The following is a 14,735-nucleotide window of genomic DNA, read 5'->3' as shown; positions in this document are numbered from 1 at the left end:
AAAGTATTGCACAAACCACCAAAACACATGTGGCTTTTTCACCAAAACTTGCATTCTGAGAGCATCCCTGAATAGATTATTCTTCAAATGCTACAATGTAAGTGCTAAGTCAGGGAAACGAGAGTCTTGGGCTTACCTGGGACGGACTCGAGGGCACTGCCAGTGGGGTCCAGTGGGTGCGCACGCGCCGAGAGAGCGGGGAGAGCGGTGGGGGAGGAGCTGCTGGAGCCAGCACTGGATGCCAGGCTGGAGGCCACGCTGGAGCTCACACTGGGAGCAAGCGGGTGAACCACTGTGAACACCGCCAGGTGGTTCTGTGCAAAGACACAAACGGGATGAGCAGGCGCACCTGCACGGACGACAGCAGCATGACCTCAGTACAGAGTCACGGACAGAAGCATCAGCCGGCCTCTCTCCCCAAAGCAAAACATAAAGTGGACTGTCCCCCTAAACGTCTAGTTATTTACAATGACCATGACAAACAGACCCACTAGCTGCCACTCACTCAGGGCTGGGAACAAATGCATCTGGAAAGTGTCTCATTGAACGAACTGCTCTGCAGACAGCAGTTTTCAAAAGCAAGTATTCAGCACTAGAAAACCACCCACCGACGGACAAAACAGAGCACCGGTCCCTGCTGAAAACATAGATGAAATGGTCCCATGACCCCATTACCCAAGAAAAGTAAAAAATTGGGGCAATTCACATGCTCTGTATATGATAGGCAACAGATTGGGGGGGAAAAAGAGCTGGCCCAATCTTGGGTGCGCAGGGTGCTGTGCACGAGAAAAGTATGTGCTGAAAACGACACAGGGCGGGGCTGCGAGCCAGCCCACAGCTGCCTCTGAAAGGTAGACTCTGGAGTCACTACGAAACCTGGAGTCAGAGCTATATTGAGGTGAAAGAGTGTGAATATCTGGGTTTTGCTTCAAAATAACACAGGAGAAGCTATGGCTGGTGTGGCTCAGTGGACTGAACGCTGGCCTGTGAATTAAAGGTCGCCAGTTCAATTCCCAGTCAGGGTACATGCCTGGGTTGCAGGCCAGGTCCTGAGTTGGGGGTGTGCGAGAGACAACCAATCTCTCACATAATAATGTTTCTCTCCTTCTCTGCTTCTCTCCCTTCCTTCCCCTCTCTCAAAATAAATAAAATCTTTAAAAAATATTTTTAAAAATTCAGGAGAAGTTAACCTGAGGGAGGAGCAGCTACAACAAGGCAGGGGGTGTGGTTACTAGTTTGTCAGCTTCAGGGACGCTTTCCATACTAAGGAGTGTTACTGTGCATTTTGTCAGACAGAAATCTAGCACAGGACAGTTTCTCAAAGCAAGTATTTCTTGGCGCTGAGGCGTCACTCCTTGGGTTCACAGGCTCCCAGCCCCCTATTGAGGCTGGACAGCTCCCCATGACAGACTGTGGGTCCATGTGTGCAGAGATTGCAGAACTGATCGCCATTGGGTGTTTGCAGTTAAAATTTAAAAATAAAAACTCGAACTACAGAAGCCTGGAGAGTCTCATTCCCGCCGCTTCCTGGGGTCACCCGCAAGCAGGCTTTCCTGTCCCTACGGCAGTGGTGTGACCACAGGCCTCCCATTCCTCTCTCCCTCCACTGGGCTGTGTGCCATCCCCAGGGGAGCCAGGAACTGCTGTAACCAAGGACACTGCAGGTGCCCCAAACTGAACCCCACACACTGAGCCCGACCTGGAGCCACCGGCCTGAGGCACCCACTGCACAATTCATACTGCAGGAGGAGGTGCCCCCGCAAAGACATCGGGTGACACTTTATCCTGAAAATCGAGAACATCCTGGTGGGCCCTTTCGCTGAGGTCATGGTAGTCACAGATGTACCAGGATGGGTCGAGCATGGGGCACTGTCACCAGGGGAGCCTGACACCTCTAGCGAGGTGGGGGGGCCATGCCCACCTCAGTAGCTTTGTCTGCCTGGCTTATTTTCTCTTCTTTCTTATGGTAAAATATACAGAACATAAAATTTACCACTTTAATCATTTTAAGTACACAATTCAATGGTGTTAAGTACATTCACGTTGTTGAGCAAAAGCACCACCATCCATCTCTGTAACTTGTCCGTCTTCCTGAACTGAAACTGTCCCCATCAGACACTTACTCCCCACCCTCACCTCCCCCAGACCCTGGCACCACCATCCTACTTTCTATCTATGAATCCAACTCCGCTATGAATGAAATCATACAATATGTGGTCCTTCACGGCTTGCTTCTTTCACCGGGCACGGTATCTCTGTTACAGGCTGACTGTCCGTGTTCCTCCAAGAGACACATGCTGAAGCCCCGACGCCTCGTGTGACCGTGTGTGGAGATGGGCCTCAGAGGAGGTGATGAAGGGGAAATGAAGTCAGAAGAACGGGGCCCTCATCCCACAGGACTGGTGTCCTTGTAAGAAGAGCACGAGACGCCAGGGAGGCGCATGCGCAGAGGAAAGAATCTGAGCATACAGCGAGACGCCGGCCACCTACAGGCCACAGAGAGAGGCCTTGGAGAGGCCAACCTGCCCACCCTTTTGACCTTGGACTTGCAGCCTCCAGAACTGTAAGAAAATACATTTCTGTTATTTTAGCCAGCCAGTCTGTGGTATTTTGTTAATGGCAGCACCAGCTAATGGTCTTCAGAGCTCACCTGTGTAGTAGCAGATGTCAGAATTCCCTTACTTTTTGAGGCTGAGTAATATTCTGCAGTAGGTGTGCACCACATTTTGCATATCCCTTCATCTGTCCAGCACTGAGGCTGCTTCTACCTTTTGGGAATTCTAAATAATGCTGCTGTAAACAGGGGTGAAACAAGTATCTCTTTGAGACCCTGCTTTTAATTCCTTTGAGTATATGAGGCCTGTCCGGAAAAAGTCCAGCCATTCTTAATATAACGAGAATGGTTTGCAAAACATCGATGTAACCTGGCAGCCAAGAAGAGTGGACTAAAATGCGTATGCGTGAACAATGACTTCACTGTACTAGTCAGCAGGGGTGGTAGATGCTGGTTGAGTGAGCATGTGCACTGTGTGGCCATTCGATTCAAAATGACTGAACAAGTAGAGCAATGAATCTGCATCAAATTTTGCATTAAGCTTGAACATTCCTCCACAGAAACTATCTGGATGATTCAGAAGACCACAGCTGTGGGCAACTGGTGACTGCCAGCTTGAGCACGACAATGAGACTACTCATACATCACGTCCTGCAGAGTATTTCGGTGAAACCTCAAATCACCCAAGTGATTCAGCCCCTCTACAGCCCAGATTTGGCACCCTACAACTTCTGGATTTTCCCAAAACTAAAATCACCTTTGAAAGGGAAGAGATTTCAATGAGATTTAGGAAAATACAGTGGGGCAGCTAATGGGGATTGGGAGAACTGTGTGAGGTCCCAAGGTGCCTACTTTGAAGGGGACCGAGGCATCATTGTCCTATGCACAATGTTTCTTGTATCTTCAATAAATGTCCCTATTTTCCATATTACATGGCTGGATACCTTCTGGACCTCATATCCAGAGGTGAAATCACTCTGTCATATGGTAGTTCTGTTTTTAATATTTTAAGGAACCACCCTACTGTTTTCTAATGCATTAAAGCTGTAATTTCTCTACATCCTCACCAACACATTATTTGCTGGTGGGTTTTTTTTTCAATGAGTGTGAAAGTCACGTTTCATTGTGGATACTGTTAGATAGGACAAAGATCTCAAGGTCTGGGCAGTTCCAAATGTTATTTCTTGCTAAATGTTAAAATACAGCACAGTATTTTGTAGCTGCAGCAGGAAACAGGACAAGCTGAAGGGAGCTCAGAGCAGGAAAGGAGACAAGTGCAAAGAAGAAACCAGCACGCAACTGACCAGCAGTGTATGTAAGCAACCAGGCCTCTACTGGGGGAGGCAGAGCTTTGATATAAATCCTGTCTCCTTGACTTGCTGTCAAGTAAATAAAACTACTTTGTGACAAGCACTTCTTCTTTGAACAGAGCACCTTAAGCAGTGAACCCCTTGAGTTCAGGAACATATATGAGCTGCATTTCCCTGATGACCAGTGGTGTTGAGCATCTTCTCATGTGCTATGGCTGTCTGCCTATCTCCTTTGGAGAAATGTCTATTCAAGTCCCTGGTCCATTTTCAATTGGGTTTTGATGATGCTGAGTTGCAGGAGTTCTTTATAAGTTGTGGACACTGACACCTCACCAGCCACAGGGTTTGCGAGTGTCTCCCCCATTCCACGGGCTGCCTTTTCCCTCTGTTGACGGCGTTCTCTGACGCTCAAGTTTTTAACTCTGATGATGTATAACTGGTCTTTTCCTCTTTTGTTGCCTGTCTTTGGGCATCATGTGCAAGAAATCACCGCCAATCCCAGTGTCACGACGCTTTCCCATCTGTGTGTTTTGAGTAAAGGCTGGAGAACAGCAACTTCCACCAACACGAGGCCAAAGGAACTTGTAGTGGCTTGGGGTCTCATCAAAGTGCTAACCTTGAAAGCCTGCATGTTAGCAAGGAAGCAGGTACCCCACGGTTTCAGGACGATGACTCTGTGCCCAGCCACACAGCTCTCATGAGGGTTGTGCTCTGGAGCTGGCAGGGCGACAGGCCTGGCTGCCCTGGGCCGGGCCTCTCAGGTGGAACGAGAGCGAGTCCTGGGCTCTGGGCACACCAGGGACAGCGCTTCCGTGGTCTCTGTAGCCGGCATGGGTCATCACGTGGGCCGCGATGGGCGCCTCCACTCTGAGCAGTGTTAGGGCCACCAGCAGGAAAGCTGTTTTGCTCCATGTCTTCCATCAAGTGTGGCCTGGTGAACAGGGGGAACAGACCACCCAGGAAGGAGGATGTAACTTGGGCTAAGCAGGAACTGAACCACCTCAGTTTACCAAAGAAAACTCTGGACAGAGAGGCTCCTGGTGCTCCCTGCTCTCACCCAATGGCCAAGACCTGAAAACAGGAGCTACTGCCAGGGCTGGGGAAGAGTGACAATGGGGACACGGGGACCTGCAGCTGACACAGAGGAGATGGGAGGTTCCAGAGACAGAGCGGCCAATGCTGTGCTCTGGCCAGAGCAGCTTCGTGCCCATGTGCAGGGACAGGGTCTCCAGATAGCTGTCTACCCACGAGAGCACGGTGTCACTTTGGCGTACCCTTCAGCCTTTCAAACTGGGCAGAAGTCTGGGGGCAGGGAGTAGGGGGTTGGGGTAGGTTGTGGGGAAAGGCTGGGAACACTAGCCTCGCCTACAGACCTTTGGAGCTACGTCTCCAATCCTGCCCCCACTGGCGCTCACCGCCCCTGGGGTTGGAAGGGATGGGGTCTCTGGGCACAGGTAAGAGCTGGCCTGTGGATGAACTTGGCCAGTTTACTATCAGTGCCAAGGAGTGGGGCTGCTGCCACAATGTGAGGACAAACCAGAGTGGGGGACAGCATGCTGTCCCAGGGCAGCTCATGCACTCTCCTAGGGCTTCTGGACCCCGGCCTGGGTGGGGTCCCTCACCGTGCAGCTTGGGGAGTCTGCCCTCCGGCTCCTTTCCAGGCCCTTCTTCAGCAGCCCTGAGACAGGCAACATGCTACCTTACTGCTAAGATTTCATGTTTCAGATTCTTAATGAACATCTTGTCAATTTTCATCTATGGAGAAAAAAAACCATCACAAAATAACTAAGTTGCATTTTCACTTTCAACTATCCTGATTTTAAACACGTGCTTCAGAAGCTCCTAATAGAACATAAGTAACTGAGTAACCTGCTCCAGAGGAGAAATCCGCAGGGAGGTGCCCTGGGGGGGGGCGCACCCAGGAAACCAGGAGACGAGGAAAGGAGGGGCGCTGCCCATTCGGGAATTTAAAATGAAGATCACCGCAGAGACCCTGACAGCTGGCTGAAGCCCTCCGCCAGAGATGGAGGTTTGCTCTCTGCCACACCCCGGCCGTCCAAACATTTACAGCTCTGCCTTGTTACAGTGATGGATAAGTTTTCAGTCCCTAGGGCAGCAGTGGGGTGGGGGTGAGGGGAGAACTGTTTCTCAGAATAAGCAAGTAGGATTGAACAAGCCCAAAGCTGGGGTGGGCAGAACAGAGAGACAGACCCCAACTCTGCTGAAGCCTCAGGGCAGTGGAGGCTCAGCTGGCAGCCCCCCACTCTCCCTCACCGAGAAGGGGAAACAGTTAACAAAACCTCCAAGAACATGCTGACCGTTATCTCAGATGTGACAATAAGTTGTGTGACCCAGAGAGACCATGCCAACTTGTCTTGGATGCTGTCTGGGCTGAACTGTGCCCCCTGAACCTCTTGACCCCAGAACCACTGAATGGTACCGTACTTGGAAATGGGATCTCTAGCAAGGGAACTGAGTTAAGATGAGGCCATTAGGGTGAGTCCTAATCACTATGACTGTGTCTTTATAAAAAGGGGAAATCTGGAGACAGATGACAGAAACAGAGACCCTGATCTCAGACTCCCGGCTACAAGGGAATGAACTGGGTTCCTTAGGGCCCCAGCTTGTGGGGCTGTGTCACCGAGGCCCCAGGACACTGACCCAGATGAGCTGTCTTGCTAGTCTTATTTTCCCGAGGAGGAAACTTTCAAAGGTTTGGATTTTGTTTTTTCCAAGGTATAGGCAGGCTTCGTTTTATTGTGCTTCACAAACGTCGTGTTTTTTGCAAACTGAAGGCAAGACCCTCCACCAGCAAGGAGATCACAGCTCGCTTTGTTGCCACACTCGCTTTACTGCAGCAGCCCGGGACTGAACCGCAACATCTCCAAGGCCTGCCTGCACGACACTATTTCTTTAAGCACTTAAAAACAAAGGACACATGGAACAGACAACTTGGAAAAGATAACTAAAAACAGATTACACATGCGCATTAACTAGGTCGCTTTTGCCAGGAGTGAGCATGACTAAGTGAGTTAGGAAGCAGGGGCGCAGGCGCGGCCCGCACCCTCCCGTGGCAGCCAGACCCCGCCGCAGGACGGTACCTGCTTGCTGTCGTGCTCACTGGCTTTCTGGCCACCTTCAGCAGGTGAGTCCCTCCGCTTCGTCTGCAACAGAAAAAGGAAAACAGTTGATTCAACATATACAGCAACCTAAGTTTTGCTCAGAATGTAGAAAATGACATGTACTAAAGTCTCATAAAACAAAAAAGGCCTTCAAATCAGCTAGCTCTTTGACGGTTCTCCTGAATTCCATTTCTTACACCGGGACACTGATCTTTGACCTCCGGGCTAATCTGTGTGAAGGTAGCAGTGAGCTCCTCCCACCGAGCCCACACCAACCCCTGACAAGCCCTTCACCACAGGGCGGCCCTGGAAGAGCCGGGCAGTTCTGGAAAGACCACCACCTGAGACAGAGGATGATTTATGGCAGTTCCCTCTCCTCGCCTTGGTGAATGTGGCTCCCCTACCCTCCCAGGAAGGTGATACCACCTCTTTTTTATTAAGGTTTTATTTATTTTTTAGAGAGAAGGGAAGGGAGGGAGAAAGAAAGGGCAACATTGATCAGTTGCCTCTCACATGCTCCTCAACTGGGGACCTGGCCTGCAGCCCACGCACGTGCCCCAACCCGGGATAGAACCAATGACCTTCCGATTCACACGCCGGCACTCAACCCACAGAGCCACACCAAGCAGACACCGCCTCCCAGTCACCACAGACACTGTGACTCAGGGGACTGCGGGAGGCTAAGTCTGCATGACACAGCTCACTGGAGCGACGCTGGCCCTCTGGCAGACCGCCCCACAAGTCTACCCACACGCAGCTTACCAGCCCGGAGGCAGAAATCCCTCTGGTCTCACCAGTTCTTTGGGTCTTGACCTCTTTTCTGGGAAGGACTCCATATGTGTTAGGTAATAAACTTTTTCTCCTGTCAATACATCGTTTGTCAGTTTAATTTTCAGGGCCCCAGTCCCTGAACCTACAAGGGGGGAGGGAAAACTATTTTTCCTCTCCTACACACATAAAAACCCTAACTCTGCTGAGCCACCATCTGGGATAACTGCCCAACGATGGCTCTGCCCAGAGCTCAGGGTCTGTGGTCCCTCAGGACAAACACGAGCACCCAAACTGCAGACCAAAATGTCCTTCAGGTCTGAGGTGTGTTCTGACTTTGATGCCATCTTATACGTGAATCTGTAGTGGTGGCCCAGGTCATTGTGGCCTTTCTTCCTTTTTTTTTTTTTGGTTTTCTGGATCTGCAGAAGTGCGGCAGGATAGTAAAAAGCCAGGAAAATTCCTTAACAAGCAGAATAGGGAAACAGACAGACAGCTGAACACACTGGCCGTGCAACCCACAGCCAGGCCACCTCCCTAATGACAACATCTAATTCTCAGCCCCAGGCCCAGAAAACCAGCAGCCCAGGTGGCTGAGGCTCAGAGCAGCCGCAGGGACTAGAGACCCCTGCCCTGTCACTGACCGGTCAGTGAGACCACCACCCCGAAAGGGCGCACCGCACCGGGAGAACCCACGCATATTCTGCCGAGACCCTCCCCCGAGGCCTCTCCTAAGGTTCCCGACTGCAAGGGAGAAATACAAGCCCCCAAGACAAAAAAGACTCAATGAGCACTCTCCATCTGTGCAGCAGCCCACACCATTCCCTTTCCCTCTTTTTCCCCACGGGTGCGCGTCTCCTAAACTCTAAGGAACCCCAAGACTTGCAGTCAGTGGAGCAATGGGCAGCAGCAACCGCCTCTGATTAGTCCCCTGAACCTGTCCCCAAGGCCCCTTTTCTCTGACTTCCCAGTGAGCTCACGCAGCCCAGCCCAGGCTCTCCTGTTGCTTCTTCTGTGCTAAGCTTGTCCTCGTTTTACTGTCCCCAGCTTTGACAAATGTCCCCTCATAGTCACCTGGACTTGTGTTGTGAAACCTTTCCTGCACACAGTGAAAAACTCACATAATACCGGTTGGCCCCAGACAGCCCTGCCCAGGGGAGCCCCCCCCACCGCTGCAGCACCCCATGTGTAGCAGAAGGGCTGAAAGAGCTCACTAAGGGCAGGAGAAGACAGGGTGCCCATGCAGGTGCCGGCGGGCCCTTCCCCTTCACTCATCTCAGAGGGCCTGCTGGGCCCACCCTGAGGTCAGCCTGCTATGTCTGGATTCCCTGGGTTTCTCTAAAGCCAGAAGTGACCACTCACTGCAAATTTGGGTGAGGGACCCCTAAACTGCTGATCAAAGACCAATCCCATTTTCAGACTAAGTTGTGAAGAAACCTTATTATCCTGAAGCAGCTCTGCTTGCCTTCAGAAAGCAAGTCCTGAGCCCCGGCAGGCCCACAAAGGTCCCTGCAGCGGAATCGGAATCGGAATTGGAATCGCACAGCCGTCCAGGCCCCTCTCCTGCTACCCCTGCCCGGTGCCCTCAGGCGATGGGGGAAGGGGCAGCTCATGCTCTCTGGCCATCACAAAGGTGTGTGGCTTGTCACCTGACTGTGTGTGGAACACTCAGGCAGAAGGGAGGACCGAGGGAGCGGCTTGCCTGGGCTGGCCACCGTGAGCCCTTTGTGTATGTTTAGTTTTGTTGTCAAGGTGACTGAGATCCAGAAAACTGGAAAGGGAAGCTGCCCTCCACGAAACAGCTTCTTTGGGACATCAAGGTCCACACTGAGGTCTGACAGTTCTTCACGTGTCACCATCAATGTGTTCCCTTAGAGTCACTACTGAAACCACAGGTCCCCGCCCGAGGTACCTGAGCCCAAAGGGCGGCCTGAGCTCACCTGGGCACCTGGGCTCCCTGCACACCTTCCCACACACTTGACATTCACTCGGCTATCTGCTGGCAGCATCACCAAGCAGAGTTAGCCAATTTCAATGCCTTGATCACCCAAATTCTTGATGGTTCATACTGAAACAGTTTGCTCGAATCTTCTGAATGAACATTTCTTAGAGAGTTTTAACTTCTTCCTCAACTTTCACCCCTGGCCCTCAAGTCTGTGTGAACTGTCTCATGGGAAGACAACCAACGCTGAGTCCAGCTAGAGAGGGGGTGCTGCACGCCGTAAATGTACAAGGTGCCACTTTAAAATGATTAGTTTCAGCCCTGACCAGTGTGGCTTAGTGGGTTGGGTGTCGTACTGCAAACCGAAAGGTCCCCAGTTCAATTCCTGGTTGGGACACATGGTTGGGTTGTGAGCCAGGTCCCCAGGCAACCGATCGATGTCTCTCCTTCTCCTTCTCCTTCTCCCTTCCTTTCTCCTCTCTCTAAAAATAAATATATTTAAAAAAAGATTAAAGTGGTGCTCTGGCCAGTGGGTCTCAGCTGGATGGAGCATCACACACCAAAGGTCTGAGCCTGTCCCTACCGTCTCACTCTGCCCTCGGCGACTGCGGGCTCCACCGCATCAGGGCCACCAGCTCCCAGAAGTGACCCCCCGGTACCTCACGGTCCTGGCAAACCTCCAGACCACCCTGACTGGGAGCCCTGAGGGTGCTCACATCTGGGACCTGCCCACACCAGCCCTCAGCCTGCCCCAACCATCCCTCCCAGGCAGCACCCAGCCCTGAGACGGCCCCCCGCCTAAACCTGGGGCCCTTTCTTCACGGTCGGCCCAAGACTATGCCCTCACACACAGTCAATACGTGTGTGTCTGCCAAAAGGCAAGGCCCAAGCCAGGACTTAGCCAAGATTCTTTGAGAGTCTTCTAGGAGCCACCAATCCACAGGCAGCCTGTCTTCAACCACGTCACCCAGAAACCACAACCACCCGCCCTTATGGTCCAGTTAACACCAAAGGACGGGGGAAACAGAGGACAGCCCTGGCCAGGTGCTCAACTGACACTTGTCTAGAAGCGTCGTCCCGATACACCAAGGTGGTGGGTTTGATCCCCGGTCAGGGCACATATAAGAAGCAACTAATGAATGTATAAATAAGTAGAACAACAAATTGATGGGTTTTTTCCTCTCTCTCTCCACCCTCTTTAAAATCAATTAAAAAAAACAGAACAACAACTAGAACAAAAACAAAGGGCAGTAGGCCGCCCACCAGGCACCGTCCTCGGGACGCTGCCCACTTACGTTTCCAGGGGGGCCGCTGCTAGGCGCAGAGCTGCTGGTGGGGGTGAGGTCTCGGCAGCCCCAGTCATTGGCCATTCCCAGGTTCTCTGCGGAAAAGGGAGAAGCAGGCCTTGAGCAGCTGTGGGCTGCATGGGGTCTCTGGGTAGAGGGTCCCCTACAACCGGGAAAAGAGTGCGCACTGGTCTCATGATAGCAGACCCTCCCCGGAGACAGGAGGGGGGCATCTGAACCCCCACATGAGCCGTCAGGGCAACAGGACCTTCAAGTCTCAGGTGCGACACTTGAATGATTGGAAGATCAGAAAACAATGTAAAAATTTAATAAGAAAAGCTAAAAAATCAGAAAGTAAAATTAGAGTTGCCAACTATACTCAAAAACTGGAACCTAAACTCAAAAGCTCTTACGAGGAAGTCCTTGGAGCACCGGGGAAAGGCCAAGTCTGTGTGCGCATTCCCACCACCGAGATTCGCTTCTGCCTTTGGGAATACTCTACGGGCCCAAGTGTCCACCAAGACCACCACCGCCCTCCCCGCAAACCTGGAAACAAACAGCCCATTCCAGGGCCCAGCCACTGTGCGTAGGACCCCAGAGCACCTGTGGGAAGGGCCCCTCTAGGCCCAAGGCCTGGCCCACAACAGATCCCATCCCAAGAACCCTAAAACACGTGCCAGGGTGTTCCTGCCTGCCCCCCCACCCCACCCTTAGAGCTCACTTGGAGGAACAGAAAGCTCCTGTGAGTCACCTGGCCTGGTGTGTCTACAACAGCCGCCCAGGCGGAGCCTGCTGGGTGGTGAGCACTTACTTTCCACATGCGCAAAGGCACAGAAGGGACCCCGAGGGCAGTAGCCAGTTTGGCGCATGTCATTGCACTTTGTAGACTTGTAGATCTAGGAAACAAAAATAAAAGAAGATAGACTAGATTGGAAATGGGTATTCCTGGGAAGCCCAGGGCTGGAAGTACCACAACGTGGAGGGCTAAGATCCCAATCTGAGCTGGGGTCATCTGGAGAGAGGGATGTGAACACGGCCTTCCCCCGAGTGCTCGCCATCCCAGATCCCCTCCTTTGCACAGGGCCGGTCAGCCCGGAGAACGTGCCGGCAGCCCCCTGTCCTCGACATCACACAAGTCAGATTTCCCACTTGGCGTTTTCTGAAACATGCATCTGATTCGGTGCCTGGTGTACAGATGGTGCTCGAGAAATGCCTATTAAGTGAACATATGCGTCCACTCCAGGGCCAGACCCAATCCACTTCACTTGGGCCAAAGATACTCTCATCCTGTCAACAACAGGGGTCTGACCCGGCAGCGCAGCGGGACCCAGGAGGACCAGGCCAGTGAGGCACAGACGCCACTCGCGGACACTGCCCCGGCAGGACACCTGCGCTTCTTCTGTCCCGGCCCCAAACCCCCAAACCGAGGTCTCGCCACCTCTCCTCCCTTCCAGCAGTGCCCACCAGCAGTGCCTCTCAGTTCCTGTGACACTTCAACTGTCTCCTCACAGCCACACCAACAAAAGCAATTTCAAAGGGTGTCAAATTCACTAAAAATATCAGGAAGCTAAATGTCGCTGTATGTGCATTTTAAAGCATAGAATCTAAATAAAACACACTTCCAAGAAAGGAAGTGCAATCACAACCCTTTGGGTGAGGTGCTGCCCTTTCTGGGAGCCCACGGGGCCTCCTTCAGCACAGCTCCGCCCGCCCTCCCCGCCTGCGCTCCCGCCGGGGCGCCTCAGGCGCACACAGCGCCGCGTGCCAGTGCTCCACGAGGGCAGGCCACATTCACCATTCTGGGTTTTGTCTTGCCTGAGCGTGCACCAAGGTGTGTGTGTAAAAACAGATGGCAAACAACCCAGAAGTAACAAGGTGTGTGACACGGTGCAGTCACACATCCGTGTGGCCACAAACACCGCCCGCAGGCCTGGAATAAGGCCAGGTGTGAAGGCCCCAAGGGTGCCACCAGCTAGCTTTCTCTTCTGTATCAACTCACACCATTAAGAACAAACACAGCTAAGTGAAGAATCACTGGTATCGGTGCCTTTGAGGCCCCTGCTCTGCACCTACTTGAGCCACAGAGACAGAAAAGCATCAGTCTAGGGCCACAGAACCGGATGGGACCGCTGTGACCCCGGGGCACACAGCGAGAGGTGGGGTGAGACTTTTCATTCAGACACTTCTGTTGTGAATGAACACAAAATATATTCTGAGTTTCAAAAATTGAACAAATGAGTGAACGAATGACCATGTGAGTAAAAGAGAAAAGAAAAAACCTGAGACCAGCAGCCATATGCCCCGAAATGCACGTCTCGCCTTCACAGACAAGGCGGCGAGGGCTGGGATTCCACTGAAGACCACCACACAGCCCAGTGCCTCCCTCCCACAGAGCCTGAAGCAACCCTCCACCACGGAGGACAGCGCTCACCCCTGACCAGGGCAAGCAGGCCACAGGGTCGCCCTCATCACCCTGCACGGGCCATTTCTCCTCGCTAGGTTCCTGGAGGTCAGGAAATGAGCCCGCCCCTTAGCTCACAGGGACCAGCACCCATGTCACCGCACCCGTGGAGGCACCTCTACCATATCCTTGCTCCTGCCCCCAGCCCAGCCCTGCCCCCACCCCTCGCCTGGTCTCCAGGCTCTCCTGCTAACTCATGCTCCAAAGGAGTTTTGTTGATGTATTCATTTTTAACACAAATCCAAATGAGCTCTGCTTAGCTCAGTGGGCTCTTGTTGCCCACACCAAGCACAGGCCAAAGGAAGGACTGGCTTTGACCAACTCCAAGGAGGTGACCTCTGTGCCCCTAGAATGTCTTGCCCCGTTAGTGTCTATTCACCAGGCCTTGGACCACAATGGATGGTGACCCCGTGTCTGGTGGGGGGGCCTGGACCCCATGGCATCAAGTCAACCTAGGTTAGCCATGTCTCTACAACCGACGCCCCCAAAAACTCTGGACACTAAGGAAAAACAAAACAAAACAAAACAAAACCACCCAGGGCACCGAGGCTCAGGTGAGTTCCCTGGTTGGGAACACTCTGTGTTGTCACACAGAGTCACTGGCAGAAATGAGCGCTGCCCCTCACTCAGTGGGAAGGGCCAGCTGGAAGCTCGTGCCTGCCCGCTCAGGACCCTGCCCCCTACTGATTTCAGTCAGAAACCCTCTGGGGCAATGAACCATAACTGCAGGCCTAATGGCTCCGCTGAGTCCCGTGAGTCCCTCTGGACCTAAGGGTGGTCTTAGGGACCCTGAGCATGGCAAGGAGAGTCACCCAGACCCACCCTCTCCCGGGCTGTGAGTGACACTGACCAGCCAGCTGGAGCCCCGCCCCCCCACTCATACCTCAGGGTGGAACTGCTGCTCCGTACGTGAATGGCAGTACTGACAGCCGTCCCCACTGTCACACCTCGAGGGCTCACCCCACTCATCGCCATGCTTCACACTGGGGCACGGAGTGGACCTGGAGGACAAAGGGGAGTCAGGTCAGTAGTGATGTCCTCTCTGTGTGCCTTAGGGTGCTGGCTTCTCAGGATGGTGCACCCAACCACAGAGGGCCACGGGCAAACGGCCCCTGGAAGGGCCGGTCTTTCTCCTTCTGAGGACAAGCAAGAGGGGAGAACATGCCGTCTGACCCAGAAAGTACTCAGGAGCCCCATGTTTGTTTTCCACAAAAATTAAAGTGAGTCTAAGTCAGGGCTACCCACACGGAGGAGAGAAGTATCTTGGAGAAGCGGCCGGCCCGCCTGAGGCC

At 52.9% G+C, this 14,735-nt stretch overlaps 1 protein-coding gene across 8 annotated transcripts in view; it reads right to left on the bottom strand.

Moving 5' to 3' along the window:
* UNKL (unk like zinc finger) overlaps positions 1-14,735 on the bottom strand; it is a 48,622-nt gene that overhangs the window by 15,389 nt on the left and 18,498 nt on the right. For 7 of the 8 annotated variants that reach the window (XM_036021092.1, XM_036021087.1, XM_028508931.2 and 4 more), the window contains 5 exons: positions 14,327-14,444; positions 11,794-11,878; positions 10,992-11,077; positions 6,966-7,028; positions 137-314 (listed from right to left, as the gene is read on the bottom strand). In XM_036021092.1, the coding sequence (XP_035876985.1) occupies positions 137-314; positions 6,966-7,028; positions 10,992-11,077; positions 11,794-11,878; positions 14,327-14,444 (530 nt within the window). Of the gene's footprint in view, positions 1-136; positions 315-5,486; positions 5,620-6,965; positions 7,029-10,991; positions 11,078-11,793; positions 11,879-14,326; positions 14,445-14,735 lie in introns of those variants that run through there. The other variant, XM_036021093.1, reaches the window with a different exon arrangement.

This window comes from Phyllostomus discolor, chromosome 3 (assembly GCF_004126475.2).
Source record: "Phyllostomus discolor isolate MPI-MPIP mPhyDis1 chromosome 3, mPhyDis1.pri.v3, whole genome shotgun sequence".
NCBI classification, from domain to species: domain Eukaryota; kingdom Metazoa; phylum Chordata; class Mammalia; order Chiroptera; family Phyllostomidae; genus Phyllostomus; species Phyllostomus discolor.
Note: the sequence above shows the minus strand (reverse complement) of the source record. Positions and strands in the feature narration are given on the sequence as shown.